This window comes from Trametes versicolor (genome assembly GCF_000271585.1).
Source record: "Trametes versicolor FP-101664 SS1 unplaced genomic scaffold TRAVEscaffold_3, whole genome shotgun sequence".
NCBI lineage: Eukaryota > Fungi > Basidiomycota > Agaricomycetes > Polyporales > Polyporaceae > Trametes > Trametes versicolor.
The window spans coordinates 1,330,595-1,357,773 of NW_007360323.1; the positions used below are offsets into that span (position 1 = coordinate 1,330,595).

The following is a 27,179-nucleotide window of genomic DNA, read 5'->3' on the forward strand; positions in this document are numbered from 1 at the left end:
GAGATACAGAGGCCTAGTCCCCTACCTATCCACCTGTAATATGGCTTCATTTCTCACATGAAACTTTACAAGCATGAGGCCGCGCAGAGTCTAGACATACCTGTCAATGTCAAGAAGGATGTGCTTCGAGCTATCATCTGATTGATAGACCTCCCGCGAATAGGTTACGCGTAGTTTTTAATGTCCATGATTAGCAGCGACCCCCCCTGTACATGTGAGGAACAAGTAGCAACACTCCGAGCAGATATTCGTGTATACCTGTGTAACCGCGCCACCACCCAAAGGAACAATGAACATCTTTTCCCTCTAGAGGCACATCGTTTTGTTGAGACTTGACAGATATCAAGCTTTCTGGTTCGTGCTTGATAGAGTTCTTACTGTCAAGTGACTGGACGACATCATCCCACTGTGTTCATGATCACTGAATGCGAATTTCCCTGTATACATGCCACAGCCACTACGAGACGGATTACGGCCGTTCTGACCGTCATCGCGCAGATGATAGAGACAAGCCGAAGAGAGTAGTGACACGAAAAAATAAACGAATGCAAAGAGATGATAGGTGCGCGATTATGGTACGATGAGGATGCACAATGCTGATGATGGATGAGCAAGACGACTACGACGAACTACAAGACACGAAGGACTTCCGCCAACCCCGAGGTGCGCGATTATGCGTCTTCCGCGGGGGCCTCAGCGCCCTCCTCCTTATCCGCAGGCTTGTCTGTAAAGGAATCAGCGAAGAACAACACGCATATAATCACGAATACGTACCAGACTCCTGCATGTCCGACGTCCAGAGGGTGAGGTTGTCACGGAGCAATTGCATGATGAGGGTGGAGTCCTTGTAGCTCTCCTCGGAGAGGGTGTCGAGCTCGGCAATAGCATCGTCGAACGCCTGCTTCGCAAGGTGGCATGCACGGTCGGGGCTGTTGAGGATCTCGTAGTAGAAGACGGAGAAGTTGAGCGCGAGCCCAAGGCGGATGGGGTGTGTGGGGGGGAGCTCGGTGACGGCAACGTCGGACGCGGCCTTGTAGGCCTCGAGCGACTTGTCGGCGCTCTCTTTCCGCTTGTCGCCAGTCGCGAACTCAGCAAGGTAACGGTGGTAGTCACCCATCCTGCATGACAAGATTAGAATCCGATCAAACGACGACGCGACGATCTGTCAAACTCACATCTTGTGGTAGAACACCTTCGACTCGCCCGACGCGGCCGAGGGGATAAGGTGCTTGTCGAGGACGTCGAGGATGTCCTCGCAGATCTTCGCAAGCTCGCTCTCAATCTTCTCCCTGTAGCCCTTGATCATCTTGACCTGGGCCTCGTTGCCCTTGGACTCCTCCTTCTGCTCGATGGAGGAGACGATGCGCCAAGACGCACGGCGCGCGCCGATGACGTTCTTGTAGGCAACGGACAGGAGGTTACGCTCCTCAACGGTGAGCTCCTGGTCGGACGAAGCAACACGCTTCATGTTCTCAACCATCTCTGCACGACGCGTAGATGGACGGCGTTAGCCACGCGACACGAGCCACGCGTCGAAGACACGCACCCTCATAACGCTCGGCCTGCTCAGCGAGCTTGGCCAGGTAGACGGAGTCCTCACGAGTCTGGGTCATCTAACGCGGGGTATACGTCATCAGCACGCGGGAATAACGCGTCTCACGCGGGGGCACTCACTGTGATAGAGTTGATTGGGGGTGGGTAAAGAGGTGGAGGACTGCAACGAAGACGACGGTGAGCTCGTGAACGCGAACGACGGGCGCGCGGAGGACTAACTGGGTGATAGGGAGTGGCGACGGGCAGATGATGAGAGTTGAAGGAGAGAGGTGAAGGGGAGATAAATGAACAAATTAAATCCAGAGCTGGGCAGAGGGTTGTTCGGTTGTGGGCAGAGGGGAAGTCACGTGCGGGCCTTTCCGATGGAGATTCCTCGAGCGCGCGAAGCCATATCGGGCAAGCGCCGTCCGAACCTGATATGCGGCCAGATGGCTGTCCTTTGTCCGCGCCCGTCCGATAGTCCGTTTGTTAGAACAATCGTGCCTGCTATGGCCTGCATTGTGCGCTGCTTTATGCCCAGCCAGCGGCCGCTGCGGGGGTTTGTGCTGGGGTGTGGAGCGGGCGATGGGCGGGGAGTTGCCACGGCGCCTGGGCTGGCTGACGTCTTGATCGAAGGCCCAAGTTGCGATCGTGACCAACTAGGGCTTACCGCTGCCACCAGTGCCACTTGCTCCCAGCCAAGCACCATCGCTCTCATTCAGCCTCCTCGGCTTGCAGTGCTCTGCCACCCCGTGCCCGACTGCTCCGGTTGTCTGGCAGCTTCAATGGTTGCGCGACAATACCCGCGTGCTTCTGCGAACACCGGTACCGCGTCCACACAATGCGCATATCCATGGCCCAATCCAGCCCTGGGCTATGGGCTCAATGCCAGTCGAGGACAGCTCTCGTTGGGTCGCGTTCTATAGGCACAGCGGTATAGTACAGCTATCCAAGTTCCGTAATGACGTTCATAGCGAAGCATTGGGCCTTCGGCCGCGGCTGCGGCATGTATGTATGCACGGAGCTTAGCCTCAGTGCTTCGTCGGCTTCCACTCCGCAATCCACCCAGCAATCGCCTTGAGTGCCTGCTGCTGCACAGCCAGCACCGTCGCGTCGACGTTGCCGTTCGTCGTGCTCAGGTCGGAGCAGTGGAACCCGTCCGAGATCGCGAGCGGCTGTCCGGGCGTGCTGCGGAAGTTCGTCCCATCTGCGGCGAGCGTCGCCTCTCTCCACGGGTCACCTATATCGAGCGTGTGAGATGGGGCTGTTCTGCTATCCACTTCGGCTGTACTCACGGTGGCCGTTGGCGAAGAAGAGGTGGTTCTCGTTGACGAACCAGCCGTGGTAAGCCTTGTTCGTCTGGTCCACCCTGGGAACCGGCAGAGTCCCGATGGGGAACGCCTCAGGGAACCAGTACGTGCACTGGCGTTCGTCGTATGCCGGTTGCACAAGGCGGGTAACAAGGGTCGGGTGGTTGATTGGAGCACCTTCCTGGTAGAACCCGACTTCGTTGCAGCTGCAAAATAAGGTCAGTCCCAATACAAGGCACGTCCGTCGAGAAACTCACACAATCCACGTCCAGGAGCGGCCTGCGTTGTCGATAGACGTATCGGTCCAGAATTCCTGGGTAGCGTTGTACGTTCCTAGGCAAGAGCTGAGCAAAGCCGTCAGCAGGTCATTCGTGTGAGGACAGCCAAGCGTAACTCACACGACATCCTGGTCACCGCAGACTAGAAGAACACCCGATTCAGGTCAGAAAATAACACTCTGCTTGGCAAGCTGGAGACTCACGATCGGCGTAGTAGCCGCCGGTCCAGTGTGCGGCCCATGCAGGGAGAGCATGAGCGACACCCCAGCCCTTCGGGCCCGCGCTAACACCGTTCTTGACCTCGAGTGCGTCGCAGAAAGCGTGGAAGGCTCCGTAACCGGAAGAGGGCGAGAGTGACTGCCAGTCCCAAAGGTTGTTACGCACTTCAACCCCAAACCCGTCAGTCGCAGGACGAGGAAGGGAAACTACCGCCACTTACGGGCGCCAGCGACGTCGTCCAGGTGGGTCAACGCGGACATGTTGAAGAGCGCCTTGATGCTGTCAATCTCCTTCGTGTTTTTCGATGTGAACACCTGGTCGATGTGCGCAATGACAGCCTCGACGTCCGCGGAGCAGTTTTGCGGCATGAACTGCCGGATGGGCTCAAAGTAGCCCCAGTAGTCGCTGCCCACCGTGCGTCAACACCGCGTGCCCGCCACAGAAGCACTAGCGGTACGTACGTGATGCTCTCGACGACCGCGGACGACGCATAAGCAGCTTGGAACAGGTTCGGCTTGCTAAAGAGGACGACGTGCCGCTGTCAGCGCGCCGCGTGCACCGAGTCGACCGAGCGCACGCTGCACTCACTTGACCACCGTGAAGCTCGTGAGCGCGCCAGAGTAGCTGCCGCCGATCAGAATCCACGGCGCCTGCCCGGGCTTGAGCGCGTCGCCGCCCGCCATGGGCAGGTCGACCGTCTTCGCAAAGTACTCGAGGTCGTCGATCGCCTGCTGGATCGTGTGGAACTTGAGGCTCTTCACCGACAGGTCGGGGAACGGGTTCGAGAGCCCGTAGTAGCGGTGCTCGAGCACGATGGTCACCCCGCCCAGCTCCTGCGCGATCTGCCCGTTGATAGTGCGGTTCGTGAGATACCCGCTGTACGCTGCGGAGCGACGTCTGATCAGCCTCGAAGCACGACGCGTCCACCACGCGCGCGGCCGTGTACGTACGCTGCGCGTTCGCCTCTCCGGGTGTGAAGAGCACAACGGGTCCACCTGCAGATAAGTCAGCTCTCTTCCCCCCAAGGCGCAAACACGCGCGCGGCCACGCACCCTTCTCAAACCACTCCGCCGTCGTCCAGAAGCGCTGCTTGAACGTGCCGAGCGACGGGTTCGTGTGGTCGATCAGCTGGTCGAAGAGGTACGTCTGGTTGTACGGCGGGAGCGCGGTCCCGTTCCGGCTCGTGACGGGCCCGTCGACGGGCGCGGGCACGGTGGGCACGCTCGGGCGGCGCGCGATGTTCCCGTGCAGCCTCCCGTCCGCCGTCTTGGCGTCCGCGAGCGCCGCCGCGAGGGCGAGCACGAGCACAGAGGCGAGGTTCCAGAGGGGCGCCATGTCGCTGTCAGTTCGTCCGAGGGTGCAGGTCGCGCGAGTGCCGTGCGCGGTGTGCAGCTGAGGGGCTCCGAGGGACGCAGGTGTTCGCGCGAGGCCGACGGTGTGCTGCCGCAACACCCATGACGGATTCTTATACTTCGCGCGGGCGCGCGGGACCTCGCGGGGCGGGCCCTGGGCTGGGTGGAAGGTGCCCCGCCCGGATCACTTGATGGCTCGACAACGGCGCCCTGGTTCCGCCGGCGAAAGATACGGTGATGGGCCTGCCGCGGGGGGCGACCAACGGGGAGCGAGACACCATCCGGTCGGGTTCGCTGCCAATATCATCCCGTCACCTGCGCGTGCACACACCATGCGGCTGGAGGTCTGCTAGAAGCCATATGGCTTCTCTCCTTCCTGTTACCTGCCAGGGCCGATTGTGCCACCGTGATGATAGGTAGAGATAAGTGGCGCGATAGAGCGCACGAGTGAGCGAAGTACGTTGATTATATGAAGGGTCTATACATACCGATGAGCGCGCGCGCCGCGAGGAAGGTCGGAGGGCGATGCAGGACATGTCTCGTATGCGTACGCGAGCAAGATGCGGATGGCGCGATATTTGACTTCCATGTGGGGGATCATAAATGCCAAGATCGAGCTCCTATGGTCGATACGTCGGAACAATCTTTTGCGCCGACCGTAGTTTCCTCGACATCAATGTAATGTTCCTGTATGCCAACCCCGCGGGGTAGTAGGGGGTAGTCGACGTTCCACCGCGAAGTCCGACATGTCCGCAGAATTGTGGCATCCGTTACGGCGACGGCCTCTTCACCTCCAGGCTGCGATTCTTCCTCGCGCCGACGGGCTGAGAGAATCAGAGCAAACACGACAATAACGTCATGAGTACCACGCGCACCAAGACAGACTGTCAGTCAACGACACCGTCAGCTGGTGCAAAGACGATGGAGTCGGCCCGCGACATTGGCACAACTTACGGTGCCGCGCAGGAGCATCACCCAGTTCGCCCTGGAGGAAGACATACCAGGAGGAGGCGAATATGAATCTGCGCCACCCCGGCCCGCGCACGAACGGAAGCGGAGTCCCTCCGCCGCCGTTCGATGCGCAGAAAAGTCGGCGTTGGCAGCGCTGGAGAGCGCGATAAGACCGAAGCTAGCGAAGCGCGTTAACGGATGAAGGGCCAGATGCATTCCATCATGATAGAATGCCGAGCAGGTCCTCAGAATATATGAGCATACGGCGGCAGCGTATTTATAAACCGGTGCTCTGCTGATAGTCATGGTCATGCGTACCTGCCGTGAAGAATCTGGGCACCAAAGAACAGCGCGGTACCCTGTTGACATGCAGTGAGCGATACGTACTTCGTCCGTCATACTCAAATTAGGCGTTGCCCCATTCATGGCGGAGGTCGTCCGACCATAGACCGCTCTGTGCTGTACGTACAGCATAGTCAGTGTGGATTGACACATGCTCGCGCCATATAGAAGGCAGAAGCCCACACTGACTGTGTGACGCCTGCACGCCAGATAGATGGCTGGAGCCATGCTCTCCACTGCCAGACAATTTGTCCGCGCCCAACACCTACAAGCAAAGAACATGAATGCATGATCCCTTGCACACTGAAGCGACAACGAACACGTTGTACTTACCAGAAGAGGCAGCTGCACGCCACGTTGACCAATGACCAGGACCTGCAGGCATCGCGGGGTTTCTGCGATGCCTGTCTCCTCGCGTATCAGATTCCGCTCCGCACAGCATGGCGTTGACCTTGTGTTTGGTGGTGGACCACAAATAACAACGTATCGATCGCAGGCAGTACTAGTTGTACTGCTTTGTGGGTCCAAGTTGGATACCTGCAGGACGGCAACATGGTCAGCTCACTACGCGCGACAGAGTATATGAAGCTCACGCACCCGGGCTTGCCACGAGGCTAAAAATGAACCTACCGTAGAAAACTGCGGGGATACAAGAGGCCGGCCGACACGTACACAGGGGCGCGATGTCATTACAATCATGCTAAGTACTCGACAACAAGAAGGCGATACCAAACGCGGGACGCGTCGCTCGTAAGATACACACAATCCGTCAACTGTCCGGAACCAAGCAAGAACGGGTCGTAAATAGACATACATGAGAAGCATCCGTGAACCATAATAATAACCCGCGACACACGACACATAACGAAAACAGCTTCGAGCTCAGCTCCGGAAGCTTGCGTACGACATCGAAGGCGAAGACGAGCGCAGCTTGGACGGGCCCGGGGGACCGCCATACACTGCGTTCGCACGCGTGTTCGCCATTGTGTGCGGCGACTGCACGGCGTGCAAATCCTCCGCGCTCGCAAGCAGCGACGCGTCCAGCGCTTCGGACGGGTCGTAGTGTTGGAACCCGCCGATCTTGCGCGACGTCTCGCTGTTGATCGAGTTCGCGGACGGCACGCGCCGGAGCTGCGATCCACCCGATAGTGGGCGGGGGACCATTGCTGGGGTTGAACCCGCGTTGAAGCTCAGGCTTCGGTGGTGATCCGCGGAGGCGCGGGAGGGCGAGCGGAGCGGGTCAGGGTGTAGGGACTGGCGGCTGGCGGGGCGAGACGGGGACCGGAGCACGCTGGGCACAGTCGAGGGCGAGTCAGGATACGCCCCGCCGGAGGACGGGTACATGGCAGGATACGGCTGCCCCGGCGTGATAGGACGCGCAGAAGACGGTCGTTCGTTCCCGTAAGCAGAAGACGGTCGACCAGAGGGAGTTCTGGAACGAGGCGCAGCGCCGTAGTCTGCTGAGGGTGTCCGCGACGACTGTCGAGTCATGGGTCTACCAAAACTGCCCGATGAACTCGAGCCAGGTGTTGGGTATGCCGGGTATGCCTGCATCGGCTCGGGAGTCCGCCGCGGAGAAGGGGGAGCACCGGGTGTAAGGGAAGGGGGCACAACATATTGCTGTGGAGGTGGAGGGTTGGGCTGACCGTAGCCGTAGCCGCCGGAGGGAGCGCGGCCTCCGTCGTATGGGTTGGCGTATACGGGGGGCGCAGGCTGGGCAGGCGGGTGGGGCAAGGGCTGACGGGAGCTCGATGGCGATAGCATACCATGGTGGAGCGAGCCCGAACCGGGCGAGACGTTCGAACCAGGCCCAGACTGCAACGAGTTCCATTGAGCAGCTGAAATGAAACGCGCGAAGCAAGGAAGGTGTCAAAACCACGTACCGGAGGCTCAATATTTATGCTGATATCTGCGGAAGAAGAGCCTGTTCGCCGATGATCCCTAGCGCCGCCTGGGTAGGAGCGACTCTCCGAAGGCGGCGATTGCGCGGAGTGCGACCGGCGATGATTCGAGACTGGGGTCGTAGGCGTTATTGACGGACCTCCAAGCGGCGAAGGAGTGGTGATATGGGAGGGTCGGGGAGGCCCTTGGAACCTGTCGCGAGTCGGCGTGCTGGGCTGACTCTGCGCAGAATAGACTTCCGTCAGCACATGACCGAGCACTGCACGTCAAAGAAGTTCAGTACCTGACTGGCGGTGGATCGTCGCCACTGTTCCATTTCTTCTGGATCGGAATACCTCAGCTCGTCCGCCATCCTCTGACTCATATCTCTGCTTCGCGAGCGGGAAACGCGAGGACCGTTCCCAAGATCACTCGTGGACCCGTTGGGGCCATAGTGGTTTGAGTCGGGGTAGATGCCACTCCGCACTCGCCCGTCCGCGCTGGGGCTGAACTCCATCGAACTGGAGACTTCGGGTATAGCGCTGAGACCAGAGTTACGGTCGCGCAAAGCACGAGTAGCCGGGTTCACGAGGTCGAATTGGGAAATTGTAGTCGACGGGAGGGACTCTGCATATGAACGCGGAGAAGCCCGCGGCTGCTGAGGGAACCCGTAGTCACGAGCGTTCGGCCCAGGCGGCGCACGAGAGGGATGTTCATCCGCTGTGAAGGCTTCGCTAGGACGCATGCTCGACATCGATGCAGGCCGTTCCAACTCGTGCGGTGGTGGGATGGGGATAGTGTTGTCCGGACCCATAGCGGGAATATAGCCATCCGGAGGTATCGTGTAGTCGACGTGATGGGGCGAGGGGGGAGCATTGTGAACCGGGGTGGGACGAATATACCGCACATCTTCGGTCGTTTGTGGCCATCCCGAAGAACCTCCTGGACGGGTCGCCGAGCTGAGAGGCGCCGAGCGAAGAGTCGAGGCACTAGGGCTACCGATAATTTCATGGAAACGCGAGCCCTGCGCACCGGCACCATAGGCATCGTTGTCTACCGGCAGCGCCGATCCATCTTGGTATTGTGTGCCGAAGGCAGAGGATAAGGGCATGTTACCCGGTGCGGCGGGCGAGGCGAAATTCATCATCGGGAGAGCGTCCAAAGGGTCCATACGAGTGGGCTCATCGCCTACGTTGCCGAACGGTTGGAGACCAGCGGGAGGAGCGTCGATTTGCTGAGCGTCCACGGCGCCTCGTGCTTGTTGATATCCTCGCTGTAAGCCTTCTCTATAGCCCTCTTTCCGACCCTCCTCGCGCGCCTTAAGCATGAGCTGCTCCTCCTTGAGCCTGCGAGCGGTGGAGCGCGCCCTTGCGGCAGAAGCTTCAGCGCTGTCTCGCTGCGCCTCAATATCCTTCAGAAGATCTGAACCGCGAAGTATTTCGCGCTGCGCGTTGTCTAGCTGGACCTTGTACATCCGAAGCTCGGCGTGGGATCGATCCAACTCCGACTGAGTCGTGAGGCGAGCGTCGTTCACGAGCTTGAAGCGTTGCGCGAGGTCCAGGGCGCGGCGTTCGGCTTCCTGGGCACGTCGCGTCTCATTGTCCAACCGCTCCAGGGCAATATTGAGGACCTTTCGCAGCTTCTTCGCCTCCATGTTGTCGTCCAACAGATATTTGAAGAAGTCGCGATTGGTGACACTCCTACGGTCGAAGTCCCTTTGCCGAGAATTACGGCGATCATTTAGACTGAAGCCTGCGCCAGAGACGAGCGATAAGGCCGAGTTTCGTGGGTCAAGCGGGGGAGGTGGATCTTGGACATCGTCTGGTGATGCTTCGGGCTCGCTCTCAGAGCGGTCATCTTGTAAAGGGGACCTGCGAAAACTGACTCGGTCTCCGCCACATCCATTAAGAAAGAGTATGCTCACTCTTCGGAGCTATTTGACTGCCGATAGTATAGTGGGGCAGACATATCGAGATTTCGTGAATGCGATAAGCTGGTGCCGAGCCAGGGGGACGGGAATACGAGAGAGCAGAGGAGCAATTAGTGGTAGTACAGCCGTGGTATGAGTCTGAGACGAATGGGTCGTCGGCGAGTGGTATTTTTACAGAGCACGGAGAGCGTATATCAAGCAAGCAGATACAATAGGCAGAGATATCTAGGGAGAAGCAGGGAGCATGACAAGGCGAGAGAACAAGAGCAAGCCCGACGAGGTTCGCGCGGACGCTGTACGCGCCCAGCGCCACACCGCGCGTCTACGCCTTTGCCGTGCACGGATCCGGTCATCCAGGGTCGTCCGCCATGGCTCTCCTCCTCCCCCGCCTCACCCACTGCGCCGGCCACCGCCTCTCCAGACAGCTGTTCACCCTCCCCGACCTCTCGTCTCTGTCCCCATTTTCTGGTGGTGATGGCGGCGACCCACCACCACAGGTGTACCATGAACGCAAGATATTTCCGTGTGTGACGCAGTCTCGGGTGGCTTGCCGTGCTCCGGCTGACCACGTTCCTCACTAGATACACGCAGAAGGAACTGTATGACCTAGTCGCGGACGCGACGTCCTACCCCCGGTTCCTCCCGTTCTGCACAAACGCGCGAATACTGGGAAAACACCAAGGGCGTCCCGACCTGCCCGGGCGGACCACGATGGACGTCGAACTCACCGTGGGCTTCATGTCTTTCCAGGAGAGCTACGTCAGCGAGGTCACCTGCCGACCGTATGAGTCCGTAGAGGTATGCTCCGTCCCCAGGCACGGCGTCCTGCGCATGCTGATATCGCGGCTTCAGGCGGTGGCGGCGTCGGCAACACCCTTGTTCAAATCGTTGAACACCGTGTGGCGCTTCCAGCCTGCGTCAGCGCAGTCGCCTCATTCGACTGCGCGTTTTCCTTCAGAAGCCCGCCAGCAGGACATCTCTAACGCCGCTGCCGCCGTAGCGCCGCCTCAAGGAGGGGACGCCCGGCCCACGCTCGTTACGTTGGACCTGTCTTTCGCCTTCGCGAACCCGGTCCATGCGGCGGTCTCGGCCACCTTCTTCAGCAAGGTGTCGAAGATGATGGTGCAGGCTTTCGAGGAGCGGTGTCTAGAAATTTACGGACCGGGTAAAGCGTGAATATTATCACTCGCTTTCGTTGTGGTCGATTTGTCGGACCATTGCATACGTTTGGACTTGCAGGCTAGGATTTATAGATAGTCCGCATAGCTGCCTGCCATACATACCTTCTCTACCTGAATAGACACGACAGCCAACCTTAATATACGATTCAACTCATGGGAGTCTGCTGCAAAGTAGTAGCTCCTCCCGCGAAAGTACTGGCTAGGTTCTGACCAAGTAGGCTCCGGAGCGAACTATGCGGAAGTTCGCCGTTCTCCAGAGGCCCATCTTACGGCACCCGTCGTGCCTGAGGCCTGAGTTCGCAAACCACCGTATCAGATGTCGTCCACAATGGGCGGCAGGGCTTAGCAGACATCCCGCGTGAAGGGCCAAAGAACGCGTGCATGTGAAGCGGCGCGCAGCGGCGGTACGTACAACGAGAACCGCGAACCGTACCGGACGCGCGCGATGGCCTCACAATCGGTATACGACGTCAGCCAGTGACCCTATCGGTAACAAGGTGTCGATGCCATCTGTAAGGAGATGTTGTGAGCCACGGTGCGGAGAGCGGGCGCGAGGAGAGGCGAGGTGGCTAACACGCACCTCCACGACATGGGAGATCGCCCATGATCATTCGCGTGCCCGCTTCCTAGAAGGCTGTTAAAGGAGCTCGATGGAGGCGGTCCCCTGCAGCACAGCGAGGGGTCAGTAGGTCGGGCGATTCGGCGGGAAAGCCGCCATGCGCACTCACTCCGGTCGAGGCCGTCAAGCAGCCTTACAAGAAGCTGATGGAATGCGAAAAAGCGTGAGGGACCTTTGCAGTCTGGGGATTCGCACGCAGGGGCTTCGTGCCGCCGGGAGAGGGGTGAGGTCTACGCGGGGGTCGTGCATCAGCTACATCACGATGGGCGCGCAGTAGAGCAACGAACCTCTGGCAGCAGCGGTGGGACCGGTGGACGCGGGGAGGAGGATGGGGTCCGGGGTGCAGAACGGATGGCAGCAGCACGTCCGCAATTTAAATTGGACGTATCGGCGTCCTCGCGCAGGGCTTTCGGGGGCGCACGTCATCGCGTGTTCCGAAGGATGGGGCTGGCATCTTGATCGATGCGTGGGGACTGAATGGACGGCAGCACGGAAGACCGAAGACAACGCTTCGACCAGGCGTGATGAATGCATGACGAATCCGGTGCGCGTCCACCTACCTCCCCGCACCCGAACGGAAGGCTAGGCTCGACCGCATGCGCGCGACGGACAGCCGCGCGAAATGGGGGGACGGCGTGGTGCGAGCATCAAGGGGCCCGGGGTTTGCTGGAGGGCTGCTTCCATCGGGAGGCAAGATTAGAACACCGCTTGGGCGAGGGGAGCGAGGACGCCTGCAAAGGCTGCGAAATCCTCCCAGGACCGATCGGGCTAGGCCTTTCGTGGCGTCGAGTAAACGCGCGGTGTCAAATTGAGGAGGGACGATCCTGAGCATGTCCTCATCGGCAACCCTTCGCGGTCGAATATTGCTCGCGGCCCGCCATTGCGCTGGCTCGTGCCTGCCTTTGCCTGTCTCGATTTATGGGGTAGCACCGACCACGAGACACCGTAGTCGAGAGAAGCCTCCGCACAGGCACAGGCGGGCCGCCTCCACGACAGGCTCCCCGCAAGGGAGGTGGACCGCGGGCGGTGCAAGAAGGAAGAATCGTGCGCACGTGGGCTATAAGAAGACCGTTTTCGAGGGTCAGTGACAAGCAGATTGACAACCGTACCCGGTCTACACACCTGCCCGTCGTTGGAAAAGACCGCGGTAACAATTTACCCGCTACTTGTCGCGGCACACCGTGCCACCCTGCAGGGTGTATGGGTGACGTGCTTCAAGGGTCCTCCTCCCACGCTTCCCGTACGTTCTGCCGTTACGTTGAAGGGCTCGAGCCTCGGGAGCGTATGGCGAGGAAGGATGGTCCTTCCGGATACCAGCCTCCCGAGCTATGCCGTAAAGCGCTTCGCAAGCATCGCAGCAATTAAGACCACGGAGCGCCCTTGCCAAATAGCCCATCTCGTCCTAAAAAATGGGGGTTGTGCAGCACGATGTGTTGAAATGGGACCCGAGTTCCGGCAATGGATTCGGAAGTTACGATCTGATATGACGTGGGTGAGTATGACCAAAACGAGTGTAAAGTCCGGCCCACCGAAGGCGTATCGGAGTCGATAGATATCGAAGGCCGGTCACAGGGGGAGACAATCGGAGCCCTTAAACAACACGATGATGGGCGGTGACAAGGTGCAGCAGCGCCTCGTTTGAATGTTGAACGGGTATTCAACGTCCAAAAAAGGCCACGGGGCGTCTTTAGTCCTGTGCCGGGAGCTCGAGTGCCTGAATGAACCTATGCAGATAGCTTAACTGACGTGTTTGCACCGTAGTCAGCTTTGCGGGGAGCGTCAACCCTCGTTAGCCGCAGTCCCATATATGCTCTACTGGGTTTCCGGAAACCTGCTAGGAATTACTGTCACCATTGAACAATGCTTCACGAGAAGGATGGCCCTTACCGGTGCTCGTAAAAGAAGCGTGCGCATTTGGGGATACTTTCGAGGTCGGATATTCTGTGAAGACACTCTCACCGGGAATACGTCAGCGCGAGCGGACGGGCAGGGTCTCGAGAAGCTAGAGCAGCTGATAAATAAAGCACATGTGATTACAAGCGTCGTACAATCTGCTGCCTGGTCGAACTTCGTACATTGAGCGTACACTCGAATGCCGTATCATGCCAGCTACTGGCCGCTAAAGACCTAGGTAGTGTACTCGGCAGCATTTTCAGGGCAATCACGAGCGATCTGCGGGAGGGGTAGCATGAGAAAAAAACCGCTGGCGATGATGCGGAGATAACTTACATGCCCTTCCTGCTGGCACTTGTAACAGGTCTTGTTCTTGTTCGGGTTCCCGACGTGGACGCCAGTCTCAGCCGTTGTGCCGGGGGGCGCCAAGCAGTCCCTATGAATGGGTCAATATTTGGCACATTGGAGCTGATACGATAGGCGCACCTGGCCATGTGGTTGGGGCCACCGCAGCGGTAGCACTTGACTGGAGGGAGCGTGGAAGTGTTCAGAGCACGACCCGGGGGCGGGGCGCGAGAAGCAAAGCCGCCCCCAGTACCACTCGGGCAGGAGCGCGCAAAGTGCCCGAAGCGACCGCAGTTCTAAGATACTAGATCAGCATCGGCAGCAACGGAAGCATGAGATACTGCAAACTCACGTAGCACTTCGAACCACCCGAGTTTTGCAAGCGCAAGCTAGGACATTCGGCTTGGATGTGGCCGACGCCGCCGCACGAGTAGCATTGTTTAGCGGCGACGGAGCGGGGAGAGGGACATGCCGCAGACTCATGGCCCGGCTGGCGGCAGTTGTAGCAAAGACGCTGCTCCGAGGAGCAGTTCTCCGCGATGTGCCCCACTGCATGCGAGTTGGACTGAATGCGCTAAGGACTGCCGTAAAAGCACGCACGATTTCCACACTTAAAGCACCCCTTCCTGCTGAACTGATACGCCATTCTTACTTCACAAAAGACCTTAACCTAGGGCGGGGTTGAGAAAATGCGGCGTGGTGTACACGAGTCTGCGGACATACCTCGCTTCTTCCCACTGCCTGCTAACCCTGACCTTTCCTTCCCTCCTCCTTCGTAAGGATGGGACCGGCGACGAGTAAGATGGACGATGGTGATAAAGCACGGATATCATCCCGCCGTCCCTCGGGGAGTCGGCAGGGAGCCGGCCCTGAAGCCGATCCTCATTAGACGCCCAGATCTGCTCGAACTTAGTGGCAGCCCCGCAACGCCTCGCGTCCTCACGCGCATTTATTGTGTCTGCCCCCCCCAAACATCACAGTACTGCACCGCCCAGGTCCACACGATCTTGTGTTTGCGGCGCATCTAGCCGTGCCCCCGACCACATTCTCCGTCACGTACGTGTTGCAGCCATGATCGGCTTCCATACCCGGTGCTGCTGCGTACTTTCGACCTGGAACGCCCCGGCGCCGAATGCATACAATTACGATCGCTCTGAGTCCGCAACTTCCCATGGAGAATAACATCACCAGGCAACGCGAGGCGTTGCGATCCGAACATTCTTTGTGGAGAGTCTGAGCGTCCCTTGACTCGTACACGATGTCATAAGTCGTGCTCAGAGAGGCAAGCAGTCCGATGACTTTTTCCGTACCGCGCCCCAATTCATTCGCGCTGATAATCAGCCCACAGCCCAGCCAGGCATGTCTTTCCGCATCGCCCCGCCGCTGTTGCCAACTGCGGAGGGCGAAACACGATGGACAATCCAGGGCCAATGAGGGCGTTTGGACCACCTTCACTGATATCTTGATCCGAATCTCCGCCACTGGCAGCACTTAAAAGCTCGCCTGAGCTGGTGTGCTTCTGCTCCGGGCGCATCGATTCTCCTTGTCCAGCGTCCCCCGCCTCGGTATGTCCCTGTGCCCTCCCAGCTCCCCCCAGCTCGCTTACCTTTTCCTCTTCTCCTGTAGGGACTCGTGAGGCCCCTGCGCACCTTCCAGCGTACACCCGGCCTTCGCCCACCCGCATCCATCGCGCTTCTTGTTGGGGTGCACATTCGTTTCGCTAAAGGTATGCCGTCAACAACTGGCAGATTGGGTTCGTAGATTGAGAGATTTACCCGACAGATTTAGTTTCGAGCCTTCGGCGAAGCGTTTGCACGCCCCAACAAGACGCGTAGTACCGAGCGCGCGAAGTGTGGTTTTATGCGTGGAAGGAGAGGCATCACCAGCATCTCGTTACGCGGTAAACGGGTTCAAACAGTGAGTTTCGCGTCTATATTACTGTTTTGCTTGATGCTGACCGGTGCTATCGTAGGTGTGTCGCTCCAACAGGCGGAGACGAGTACACATGTAGTCTCCACACCTTGCCATGGACAGCATGCTGTTTTGTTCTTGTTTATTCAATTTTGAGAATCTTCTCCTCATGAAACCGACGTTGGCGATATGGGCTGGTTCAATCTTGCGGCAGTTGTGTTGCGCTTCAAAGAAAGCCCCGAGAACGCTCCCCTTCCGCATCTAAGCCGTGAGAACTGTGATGATAGACCCGATGAACCGTTTAAGCCTTGTACATATGACATGGCTCGACATTGTGCATCGAAGTTGACTTTGGTATCGACTATCAGCCTAATTACATAGTGTGTATGTCACTACTTGCATGTTAAAGCAAGTATGTCTGTGTGCCTGTCTTGGGTGTGGGAAACCTGTGCTTCTATATATATCTGTAGTTACCGCCGCCGGCGTTAGCGCTCGTTTGTTCTGAACGTCCTCCAACATCCGTCTCATGATCCCCTCTCCTCTCCGGCTCCCTTTGTGTGTATCTCAACTACTTAGTTCGTGTCTTGAGACACCCTCACGCGTCATGGCTCGGTGTACCTGACGCATCAAAGCCACGGCTCGGCCGAAAATAAGCCCCAACTGCGTGGCCTTATCGCGCGGCGTGAGGACGAACACAGATGCTGACTCATGGGAGCCGCACTGTAATCACGGCCGGCAGCGTTGTCAGCCTCTCTCAACATCGTACTACGAGCACCATTGCCTCGACAGTCGTCGCAATCCCTCTCGCCAACGATGCAATCCCTTGAGAAACAGCAGAAGGCTATCGACCTCTCCCACCACCTCTCTGATGTGGCTTTGGCGCGGCAGACGTCACCGCTCAAGGGATTGGCGCGGTTCTTCGGTCGCCCCGGGATGATCTCCCTCGCCGGAGGTACTGATCGCTTCACAACACGAAAGAAAGGAATGCTAATGCTTGTTTGCTTGTGGTTTCGTAGGAATGCCCAGCCCGGACTACTTCCCGTTCGCTGCCATCTCCGGAGATGGTAGGTGCTGTGGTCATATGCCCCGATTCCGCGATATCTAAGTTCTGCCAAACCTCCAGCGCTGGTCCCCGAGTCGTTTGCGGTTACCTCCTCCCAGTCAGAGTCCTCGCTTTCGTGGCTGTGGAAGCTCTTCGGCGCGAACGGCCGCAAGGAGAAGACCAGCACTATCACTATCCCCAAGTACGTTGATCGTCCGACCGAGGACATCAACCTTGCCACTGCGCTCCAGTATGGCATGGCCACGGGCTTGCCGGCACTCTCGAAATTCATCAACGAGTTCGTAGGGAAGACCTACCAGCCGGGATTCTCGGACTGGACCGCCCTCATTCAGACCGGCAACACTGACGGGTAAGAGCCTGTTTCTCTTACGCTGCTGGGACCCCATATTTATCGCTGGAGCAGATGGTCGCGAGTGCTCCTCACGCTTGCCAACCCGGGCGAGATGTTCATTGTAGAGGACTGGACGTACCCCTCCGCCATGGCCGTCGCCCAGCCGTATAACATCTCCCCTGTCGGAGTACCTATGGACGGCCAGGGTATGCGCAGCGACGAACTGCGCAAGCTGCTTGCTGGGTGGGACGAGGCTGCGCGTGGAGCTAAGCGGTATGATAACAAGAAGCATTTGAGTTAAGAGCTTGAGTGATTGACTCTTCTTGTACTCCCAGGCCCCACGTTCTATACACGGTGCCCGTTGGCCAGAACCCTACTGGTCTTGTGAGTACTTGACTGCGCACACCTGCCAATTAGTGTATGCGCAGTTAATTGACCATAACCCCGCAGACCACGAGCGTTTCCCGCAAGAAGGAGATCTACGATATCTGCGTTGAATACGGTACCCCGCTTCCGTATTACATGCCACCGTCCCGTGTTTGCTGACGGCATGCTAGATATCATCATCGTTGAGGATGATCCGTACTACTTCTTGCAGCTGGCGCCCTATTCCGCGAAGTCCGCTCGGACTTCCTCCAGCGTTGGCCCCGCTGAGAGCGACAAGTGGCTCTCCGGGCTCTCACCCAGTTACCTCAAGTAGGCGCATGCTACCCGCAATATCGTTTATGTCTAACACGTAACAGGTTCGACTACCAGGGTCGTGTCATCCGCCTTGACACCTTCTCCAAGGTGAGCGTGAAGTTGGAGCGCTGCGCCGCACTCGCTGACATATCTCCAGACCATCGCACCCGGGTCTCGCCTCGGCTTCTTCACCTGCAACCCTCGTTTCGCGGAGAGGCTCGAGCGTGCGGGAGAGACTTCGGCACAGGCCCCGTGTGGGTTTGGCCAGGTACGCTTCGCCACCACTCTATTGGCGGGATCGTATATTCAATTGCCCTTGTTCAGTCGCTTATTGGCCAATTGCTCACCACATGGCAATTCGACGGCTACGTCAGGTGGCTTCATGGTGCGCAGATCCCGCATGCAACGCTCCCCGTCGTGTGCCCGTTTGCTAATGCCGCACGGCTGACAGGCCTCGCTGCCCAGTACGAGGCGCGCCGTGACTTCATCATCGACGCGCTCGCGGAGGAGTTCAACCTCAAGCAGTCCCTGGGCACGACCGGGTCGTGGGCCGGCCTCACGGTTCTCAGCGCATCTGCGAAGCCCCGCGGCCTCGCGGCGATGTCGGAGAAGTTCGCGCTCGGACAGCAGCCGTACTTCAGCCTCGTGCCGCCGACCGCGGGCATGTTCCTCTGGCTGAAGATCCACTTCGAGAACGTGCGCGGGTTCAAGGAGGGCGACGAGGCCTCGTTGGAGCTCAAGCTCTGGACAAAGCTCGCGGAGGCGGGCGTGCTCGTCGGTCCTGGGTACTACTTCGCTACTGACGAGAGTCCGATGGATGCTGCTGAGGGCCATTTCCGCATGAGCTTCAGTCTGGCGACGGTGAGATTGTCTCTTTGTGTCCTCATGGAGACTGTTGCTGACCGGCCATATTATAGGACAAAGAGCTGAAGAAGGCGGTAGAGATCTTGGGAGGGGTCGTGCGCGACTTCTTCCAGAACCCCGAGTAGATTGGGTAGACCTGTCGGACTGTGATTCCCCTGGTAGTCCCCTTGGTTGTCGATGGATGTAGTTTTATGATTCTTGTTACGTTATATGCAAACACTCCTTAGTTTCCGATTCTTGCTGCGTTGAACGCTGCCCGTCTCATCTCGCTGAATGGTGGCCTTTGCGACGGTCGAGCGTCGACGCGACCGTGCGCGTGAAAGGTGCCTTGTATACACCGGCCCGGGCGATCCGAGCTGATCTAAGCCACAGATTACTAGATTGCGGGCGCTAGACACGAACTTGCCCTCATCCACGTCCCGACCCGCCCTAAACCACCTCACGCGTCGCTCTGCGCGAGGCAAGCGACCATGGCCTCAGCCTCTACCGCGTCTGCCTCGCTTTCCGATGACATTCAGCGCGCCCTCCAGCAGGCCGTTGGCGATGCAAACAATGCCGCAGCCACTGCCGCGAAGCAGAAGAAACACAAACGACACCGAGACGACGAGCATGCGGAGACAGAGGATGGGGGCGCGAGCAGAAAGAAGAAAAAATCAAAGAAACATGGCGCGGATGTGAACGGCGACGCGGAGAATACTGGTGCGAGCGCGAGCGGCGAGCAAACCGCGACGCCGTCAGAGCCCGACGCCGTCGCGGACGGTGCGCCGGCGAAGAAAAAGAAGAAGAGCAAGGGCAAGGAGCGGGCGCATGACGTCCCACCCCAGCCGCAGATCGACCCCGCGCTCATGGCCGGTGGACCGCACGCGGGCCCGCCCATGGACATCGGGACCTCCTCTGCCGACTTCCTCTCTGCCGTCGTCGCGGCTGCGTCCGCGACCGCAGGTTCCGCAGGGCAGCAGCTGCCCGGGACGTTTGAACAGCAGATGCAGCAGTTCATGACATACCCGCCCGACTTCGATCCCTATGCCTTCAATGGCCTGCCACCACCTGCGCCCGGGCAGGGGCCTCCGCACGCGCACCCGGGTGCGCCTCCGTTCGGACATCCGCCTGCACAAGGGATGTTCCCGGACCCTGCGACCCTGCTGCCCGACCTGAACTTCGCGTCCAGCGAGGACTTGCTGCGCAGCCTTCAGGAGTTCGACATCTCTAAGGTCGTCACTGTGCTGAAGACGCTTGGGGAGGCGGCCGCGGCGGCGAATGTGCAGCTGAACATGCCCCCGATGTTTGCCCCGGGACCGCCTCCACCGCCGCCGCCCCCGGTGCAGCAGCAGCCGGTAGGGTCGGACGCGATCATGGGGCGGCCGCAGAAGCAGAAGAAGAACAGGGGAGTGGGTCCGTCGGCGGCGGCGGACGCGCCTCCGGCACCGTTACAACCTGACAACCCGGAGCATGCGCATATGCTCGCGAACGTCTGGATGAACGCGGCTAAACTAGGGGACTTGGTGAAAACGGAAGGTGCGTTGTGGAGATGTACCGCTCTGGCATACAGTGGATTTCTTTCGGCAAAGAGTTCGATTGCTGAGGTGCGTCAAGGTCTGGTCTACAAGAAGGGCAAGTTTTCCGCGACGGAGGACCAGCAGCTCAATGATGCGATCGAACGCTACCGCGTGGTAAGTCTGTAGGTTGGGTGCGCGTTCGTCCGCGTGCTTAACGCGACGCGGTAGACGCACGGCCTCTCTCAAGAGGACTTGGACCAAATCATATTCTCAAACAAGACAGGCAAGGACAAGGGACACGAGTCGTTCTGGTCCGAGATCAGTAAGTCATGTCTTCATCGCCAATTCCCCATATTGTTCCTGACGCGCGAGGACAGCGTCGGCGCTGCACCTGCGTCCCATCATCTCTGTTTATCACCATGTGAGGCGGGCACGCCATCCCTTCTCCGGGAAGGGCTCATGGACAAAGACGGAAGATGACCTCCTGCTTGAGTGAGTTTTCGACGGTGTTGCGTGCATTGAATCGTGAATGTGACTAACGGGGTTGCAGGTGCATGAACAATCTGGGACAGCAGTGGGAGAAGATCAGCGACGTCGTGCATCGGACGGCCGCGGACTGCAGGGACAGATACCGAAACCATCTCCAAGACAGAGAAGTGCGCCGCGTGGGTGAGTATCCTTGGTCTGTCTCTCCTTTCGAACGAGTCGGCTTACCCCGTGCTGTGCAGGCGCGTGGACTAAGGAAGAGGAGGACGAGCTGACACAGATAGTGTCGGAGATGACCGTCGAACAAGGCAAGGATATGGATAACGATATCTTCTGGGGCGTCGTGAGCAAGAAGATGGGCGGGAAACGCGGCCGGCAACAATGTAGAATCAAGTGGTAAGTGCCACCGCGCTATCGCGTTTGCCGTGGCGTTCCTGACCTGTACACAGGACGGATTCGCTAGCGCCACAGCTCAAGAACACAGGCGAGAGGCCGAGATGGAGTGCGATGGATGCGTATATCCTTGTGCATAAGTAAGTGTTGATCACCACATCGCACCGTGCACTACTTACCTCGCGTTCACAGGGTCGATTCATTGAACGTGCGAGACGACACGGAGATCGACTGGAAGCTCCTCCCAGACGAAAATTGGAACGTCTGGAGCGCACATTCACTGCAAAGGCGCTGGCTCACAATGAAACGGAGCATCAAGGGCTTCGAGGAGATGTCGCATGCGGGTAAGCACATCGCTTGTTCTTCGGGCGGTGCGGTTCTCACTGACCTGCGGGCTGTGCAGAGATAATGGAGATCCTGAAGACCAAGAAGGCGCAGTCACCGCCGCCGTCATCGGCGGGGCGAAAGAAAAAGAACAAAGTGACGAGTGCGGAGGCGGTGAACGACGGAGACGAGGGCGAAGGGCAACCCGAAGGAGGGGGCAGCGTAGGTCCAGGAACCGCGGAGTAAGACAGGAATCAAAGAAGCATTTACTGCGTGCAAGCCAGTTGTTGTGTGCGATTCAGGAAATTAGTTTGAAGACCGAGAGCAGTTCAAGCTCAAGTTCAAGTCGGTGGGTGCTTTGTGGGATACACGGCCACGTGATACATAGATGCGACGCGCCTATGGCGGGGACAACACGAACAAACAGCGCGGGGCACGGTGCGGTTCAGTTGCCACCAGTGGTTCGTGATCTGAGTCTGCATAAACGTTCACCGGAAGTGGCAGAGAATGCAGAGGCAGAGGCTATAAGCTGCACATTCACGACCTCGCGCCCGTCTTGCTCACCTACTCTTTCTCTCGCTATTTATCTGCGAATACTCTACTGCTTCTCTGACATCTGGGACTCAACTCTACACACGCATGCTAGTCTGCCATGGCCCTCTCTCAGTCCCCGCGCAAAGTTGTTCCCCTCGCCTCTGGTGACGACTACCCACCGCGCCCTAAGGCGCGGTCCACCGGCGCAAACGTTACAAGACGCGTCTTTCTGTGCGGAGTGGTCGTAGAAGGCGCAGATAGCGGGCGGGAACTTTCGCAAGGTGTGTACCTGCTCGTAGTTACCTAGGAGTTAGCCTCCAACTTTCAACAGCCTCATCGCGCCTGAACTTGGGGTCTGCATAATACCTATAGTGGGAACTCACCTCGGCATGCATTTACAGATGTTCAGGATCTCGTAGCATCCCTTGGCGAACCTATGGACCTGGAGTCAGAACCTTTATCACCTTCCTCCGCTCGGGAACACGCTAACCTCACGAACATAGTACGTGAACCTGGAGATGAAATCCAAAGATATACTGACACAGTACAGGGTAATCGCGTACCAGCGACCACGAACGCAGACTCTCTCAACGAAGTGGTCAAGGAGCTCGTTAGCACCGAGCGCTCCTATGTCAAACGGCTCCGCATCCTCAAGACTGATTATGCAGACCCATTACGCAGCTTCGCGCGAAATAAGGACACCGCGATCATTCCACCGTACGAAGCCAAGACCCTGTTCGGAAACATCGACCACCTCTTACCCGTAAACGAAGCCTTCCTCACCGACCTCGAGAAGATGGAGAAGATGGCTCTCAAGGGCGGGCTCGGGGTTGGTGATGTGGCACTCAAGCACTTCAAGACATTGAGGGGTTTCGAACACTACAGACAATACTACGCTAAACGGGAAGAGGCGCAGCGGATCTTCGAGCATGAAGTAAAGAGGTCATCTCGGTTCTCCGAGTATATTGACGTGAGTACGCACATGGCATTCATTCGTAGATCAACCTCAATTATGCCCGCGGCTAGCGTGTCAAATACTCCACGGCCGACATGCGCAACAAAGTCGGTCTTCGCGAGCTCCTGATGGAGCCGGTGCAGCGCATCCCGCGGTACACGCTCATGTTCCGCACGATGTTGAAGCACATGGGCGCGTCGGATCCACAGCGTGCGCCCCTGCAGGAAGCAGACGATATCGCGAGCCGGATCGCCCTTGCGGAGACCGACGATCAGACGAAGCGCGCCGCCACTCTCTACAGCCTCGCAAGCACTGTGGACGACTTCCCCGTTGCGCTTGTGTCGAATTCACGCCAGTTCCTGGCATGTATTGACGTGCAAGATGTGATCGCGCCAGACCCTTTCATGGCCGTGTCATCAAATGGGCCTGCAGCTGCACTGGTGCTGCACTGTACGCTATTCCTTTTCGACGACAAACTCGTAATTGTCAAGAGGCCCGCGGAGAAGGGCGGGCGTACGCTCGCAGGACTCGACCAACCTGATCGTCCGACAAAGGTTGCAGGCGGGAAGAGTGCGAAGAAGACTGGGCTAGTGTGCAAGGGCGTCATAGACATCACCGACATTGTTGCCACAGATGTAGGCGGAGCCGGTGCGTCGCTTACCTTTTGCTGTCAGGACCCAACTCAACTCAAGCCGCAATAGACTTTCACATGTACCTCGAGAACCCGCCCACAGACGTGTCCGAGCGGTGGGCTGCCCGGCAGTTCCGCTCGCTCTCTGTCGTGTTCCCTCCTTCACCTGTCTACCTGGATCCCCAGCGCACCGAGTCGGAGAAGCATCGCTTCCTGGAACAGCTGTGGGATGCGCAGGCACGTTTCCGAACACGCGCGGGGCGGTCCGTCGTTCTTCGCGGCGACGAGAGGGAGGTGGAGAATCGGGGCGGGAGGGTGACGATGGCGCGGCCGTACTTCAATGTCTACACACGCACAAGCTTCCTCCAGGAGCCTAAGAAGGTGCGTAGTCCCCTATGTGCGTACTTGAAGGCGTCTTATAGACGAGGCTACTTCAGACGAAGATTGTCATGCACGTCGACCCGATGGGCGTCGCAGATGCCATCTCGTTCGGCTCTCATGCACCGCCGTACGTCGTAGTGCGCGTGCAGCCTATGGCGGGAGAGCTAGCCCGGTACAAGGTGACCTCGAGCGACCCCGATGACGAGCCCGAGGAGGACATCATGCAAACCAGCCGCATTCCAGAGCGCATTGTGCAAACTAGTAAGCATATTCTTCAGATCTGTCCGCTTCCGAATACTCATTCGGAACTTCTCACTAGTACATCAGTATGGTCTGTTCAAGTTCAGCACCGGCAACGTGTCGCGCCCTACGACGCCTACAGCCTCGCGCTCGCGTACTGCCATGTTCGGGCTCGACGTCATCTCGCGCAACCTCTTCGGCACGCGCCCCGGGTCCGGCATGGGCGACTTCTTCGCGGGCTCGATGAACGGCCACCGCCGCTCGCGTACCGCGAACGCCGACAGCCGCACCTCGACGCTCACGAGCAACGGCGGGAGCAGCATCGGCCGCTTCTCGCGCACCTCGAGCAACTCGGCCACCACCGCGGGCACGTCGCTGCATGAGGACGACGGCTCGCCCCCGGCCAGCGGTGGGTCGTTCTCGAAGAGCACGTCGTCGGGCGGGCGGGCGCGGTCGCTGTCGCGGGGCGCGAAGAAGCTCGTGAAGCGCGCGAAGTCGCCGTTTGCGGCGGATGTGGCGAGCGAGCCAGAGAGTCCTGCGCGCCCGAAGGAGACGGCGAAGGGCAAGGGCAAGGACTCGTATTCGCGCCGACGGTCGATGTCTACCAGCCAGGCGGATGTGCTGCAGGCGGAAGCGGCGGCGGCAGAGCAGGAGGATCAGAGTGAGTGGGAGGCTGAGGGCCCGGATAGCCCGCGCCCGTCGCGGATGCGGAGAGTCAAGCAGATGGACGCGTCGGAGCGCGATCTGACGATGCGCCTCGAACTCGCGCGACGCAATAGCCAGAATCAACATGGTCGGGAGCTGTCGACGCCTGGATCGGAACCTCCGTCCGAGGAGACGATATACGAAGGTCAGTTTGTGTGCGATTGACAGCCTACGTCCGTGTTGCTCACTCGAGTAGCAGATGAGCCGCCTCCGTCGTTCAGGCCACTTTCCCGGGCGTCCCGAGCGTCGAGGTCCCTCCCAGAAATTCCACAGGATGTCGAGAGCTTGCGGTCGGGCACACCCACTCTGCGTGCACCGTCGCCGCTCCCGAGTCGACCCACGAGCCCGGACTCGCGCACCGGACGGTCGCTCTCGCGCAACTCATCCGACCGCTCTGACCGCAAGCCGATGGGACCCCGAAGCCCCTCACCCCTCCCTCGTAGCCCTACGATGCTCCCCATAAGCCTTTCGTCCGTCAACTTGGAATTGGAAACGACATTGGTTAACGCCGCATCTCCGACCACCCCCTCTCGTCCCCTTCCCTCAACGACTACAACTCCAATTCCACGCAGCAAACGCCAGCCGTTCGAGCCCGTGCGCTCGATGAACCACGAGGTGACCCCACGCGCCGCTGAGCGCGCGGAAGAGCCGACGAAGCCGAAGAGCATCGCACCGCTGTCCGTGACGAAGAAGAGCTCGGTGCGCTCGAACGCGTCGGTGCTCTCCGCAGGCTCGCCCGGGTCCGCGCGCAAGAACTCCGCGAGCCGGCGCGTGTCGCCGCTCGGCAAGGGCGCGTTCGCGAACGGGTCCCCGCGGCGCGTGTCGAACCAGCGCGAGCGCGCGCCGAAGCTGCCCAGCCTGCTCGAGAGCCTGGACGCTGCGACGGAGGCTATGGACACGCACGAGGTGGACCGCCTGGTGCGGCTCGCAGAGACGACGAAGCAGGACGTGAGTGCTCTAGGATGTGCCGCTGAACAGGGACATCGGCTGACTAGGCGGTGACAGATCGACTCGTCACGGCGCGCCATAAAGCGCATCCGGTTCGAGACGGAGAAGATCACGGCGGCGTCGCCTGTGCGCAGCGCGGTCGCCGAATGGGAGTCGCGCCCGGTGTCGCCTACGAAGCCGCTACGCACGCCCCAGCGTGTCACGCCGCCGGCTGCCGCGTCACCCGCGTTGGTGAGTGTGTGCCTGTTGGATACGTGTTGACCGCTGCTCACCACCATGGGGTACTACCAGACGCGGGAGGCGCTGGCGCGGCGGGAAGAGATGATGCAGGCCATCGGGCGGCGCATGGACGGGAGTGGGGGCACGCCCCGCGCCCGTCCACGGACGCTGGTGGAGAGCAGTTCCTCGTCTTCGTCGCTGGGGGCAGGGAGTAGCAGCAGTCCCAAGGCGCAAGAGGTGGCGCGCAGCATCGAGGACATCGCCATCGAGGCGGACGGCAAGCTCGCCCAGGCGCTGCGGACACAGGAGGAGGTCGCATCGGGTATGAAGAACCTCCTCACGCAGCTGCAAGAGGTAAGCACGACACGGCCCGCTCCGTCGAGCGCAACTCTCATGCTGACCCCCGCCCTGTGGCAGAAGTCGACGGCGCTCACAGCCGCGAACATCGAGCTGGCGAATGTGAAGATGCAGCGCGACGTGTTCAGCGACCTCATCAAGGACAAGAACGCGGAGGTGGACGTGCTCTACGAGGTCAGTCACGCGCTGCGGGCTCCGCCGTTGCCGCCGGCTGACGGGCCCGACCAGTCCTTCAACGAGGAGCTGCAGGGCATGTATGACGACGCGACCCTCCCTGAGGACGAGGCATGGGCGGCGATGACGCGCGACCTGAAGGCTGCGAAGAGATCCGAGAAGGCGGTGCGGCATGAGAACCAGTAAGCGACCCTGCGCATTACGCTCGATTCTCTGGACTGACCGGTATGCCCTAGCCAACTGAAGCGACGGATAAACGAGCTTGAGACGCAGCAAGAGCAGTAAGTGGTACCGTTCCTCCCCTTCGCGTCCCCCGAGATCTAACGCTCCGCACAGATGGGCGCACATCCTGCGGTCACACGGGTTAATACCTTGATGGTCGAACTACATTACGCGTGTGCTGAACACTACTGGTTATGGTGCTGTATATATGATAGCATGTATATTATGAGATTCTACGGCGCGCCCCGCAGCGCAGCGATTTTATTTCGCTGCTTCCTCTTCCGTGCTTACAACGTTTCCTTCAGTTTCAGGTGATTGGTAGGTTCTTAAACCAGCTCTCATGTGCATTGGAGGATGTAGTCGGGTTCTTCGAACACGTCTCACCCTTTCGACCTTTGGGGTTCAACCATCTGTTTCAACTGAGGAATTC

The 27,179-nt window shown here is 59.1% G+C and overlaps 8 protein-coding genes across 8 annotated transcripts; 4 read left to right on the top strand and 4 right to left on the bottom strand.

Annotated features, from left to right (window-relative positions):
- Nucleotides 1-409: 409 nt before the first annotated feature.
- Nucleotides 410-1,812, bottom strand: TRAVEDRAFT_27130. The gene is made up of 6 exons (XM_008036614.1): nt 1,774-1,812; nt 1,675-1,714; nt 1,547-1,613; nt 1,176-1,482; nt 775-1,118; nt 410-724 (listed from the first exon to the last, which is right to left on the bottom strand). The coding sequence occupies exons 3-6, from the start codon at nt 1,611-1,613 to the stop codon at nt 672-674; spliced, it is 771 nt and encodes a 256-aa protein (XP_008034805.1). The 5' UTR covers nt 1,675-1,714; nt 1,774-1,812; the 3' UTR covers nt 410-671.
- A 600-nt stretch (nt 1,813-2,412) lies between these two features.
- On the bottom strand, nt 2,413-4,766 carry TRAVEDRAFT_27131 (peptidase S28). The gene is made up of 10 exons (XM_008036615.1): nt 4,393-4,766; nt 4,291-4,335; nt 3,929-4,223; nt 3,802-3,858; nt 3,561-3,745; nt 3,325-3,504; nt 3,242-3,263; nt 3,101-3,187; nt 2,829-3,049; nt 2,413-2,773 (listed from the first exon to the last, which is right to left on the bottom strand). The coding sequence occupies exons 1-10, from the start codon at nt 4,673-4,675 to the stop codon at nt 2,565-2,567; spliced, it is 1,584 nt and encodes a 527-aa protein (XP_008034806.1). The 5' UTR covers nt 4,676-4,766; the 3' UTR covers nt 2,413-2,564.
- Nucleotides 4,767-5,462: 696 nt separating this feature from the next.
- On the bottom strand, nt 5,463-6,069 carry TRAVEDRAFT_44384 (uncharacterized protein; the record flags this gene model as incomplete). Its single annotated transcript, XM_008036828.1, has 6 exons — nt 5,463-5,516; nt 5,568-5,576; nt 5,647-5,677; nt 5,738-5,821; nt 5,962-6,002; nt 6,031-6,069. 6 exons carry the CDS (start codon nt 6,067-6,069, stop codon nt 5,463-5,465), a joined length of 258 nt encoding a protein of 85 aa, XP_008035019.1.
- A 2,059-nt stretch (nt 6,070-8,128) lies between these two features.
- TRAVEDRAFT_115323 (uncharacterized protein) lies at nt 8,129-9,520 on the bottom strand (the record flags this gene model as incomplete). The annotated part of the gene is made up of 1 exon (XM_008037295.1): nt 8,129-9,520. The coding sequence occupies one exon, from the start codon at nt 9,518-9,520 to the stop codon at nt 8,129-8,131; it is 1,392 nt and encodes a 463-aa protein (XP_008035486.1).
- Nucleotides 9,521-10,164: 644 nt separating this feature from the next.
- On the top strand, nt 10,165-10,972 carry TRAVEDRAFT_118057 (uncharacterized protein; the record flags this gene model as incomplete). The annotated part of the gene is made up of 3 exons (XM_008037296.1): nt 10,165-10,319; nt 10,378-10,594; nt 10,649-10,972. The coding sequence occupies 3 exons, from the start codon at nt 10,165-10,167 to the stop codon at nt 10,970-10,972; spliced, it is 696 nt and encodes a 231-aa protein (XP_008035487.1).
- Nucleotides 10,973-16,440: 5,468 nt separating this feature from the next.
- Nucleotides 16,441-18,916, top strand: TRAVEDRAFT_56842 (PLP-dependent transferase). Its single transcript, XM_008036981.1, has 12 exons — nt 16,441-16,697; nt 16,762-16,809; nt 16,869-17,157; nt 17,212-17,412; nt 17,475-17,523; nt 17,590-17,641; nt 17,697-17,835; nt 17,883-17,928; nt 17,978-18,088; nt 18,145-18,205; nt 18,272-18,681; nt 18,738-18,916. Exons 1-12 carry the CDS (start codon nt 16,559-16,561, stop codon nt 18,807-18,809), a joined length of 1,617 nt encoding a protein of 538 aa, XP_008035172.1. The 5' UTR covers nt 16,441-16,558; the 3' UTR covers nt 18,810-18,916.
- A 1,120-nt stretch (nt 18,917-20,036) lies between these two features.
- TRAVEDRAFT_115751 (uncharacterized protein) lies at nt 20,037-21,629 on the top strand (the record flags this gene model as incomplete). Its single annotated transcript, XM_008037297.1, has 9 exons — nt 20,037-20,199; nt 20,278-20,354; nt 20,409-20,502; nt 20,558-20,672; nt 20,731-20,849; nt 20,909-21,062; nt 21,116-21,199; nt 21,252-21,403; nt 21,463-21,629. The coding sequence occupies 9 exons, from the start codon at nt 20,037-20,039 to the stop codon at nt 21,627-21,629; spliced, it is 1,125 nt and encodes a 374-aa protein (XP_008035488.1).
- Nucleotides 21,630-21,896: 267 nt separating this feature from the next.
- TRAVEDRAFT_162896 (uncharacterized protein) lies at nt 21,897-26,950 on the top strand. Its single transcript, XM_008037298.1, has 14 exons — nt 21,897-22,198; nt 22,319-22,419; nt 22,468-22,887; nt 22,944-23,520; nt 23,574-23,884; nt 23,941-24,145; nt 24,204-24,974; nt 25,026-25,777; nt 25,835-26,008; nt 26,069-26,350; nt 26,414-26,527; nt 26,582-26,709; nt 26,764-26,808; nt 26,864-26,950. The coding sequence occupies exons 1-14, from the start codon at nt 22,036-22,038 to the stop codon at nt 26,901-26,903; spliced, it is 4,083 nt and encodes a 1,360-aa protein (XP_008035489.1). The 5' UTR covers nt 21,897-22,035; the 3' UTR covers nt 26,904-26,950.
- The last annotated feature ends 229 nt before the right edge of the window (nt 26,951-27,179 follow it).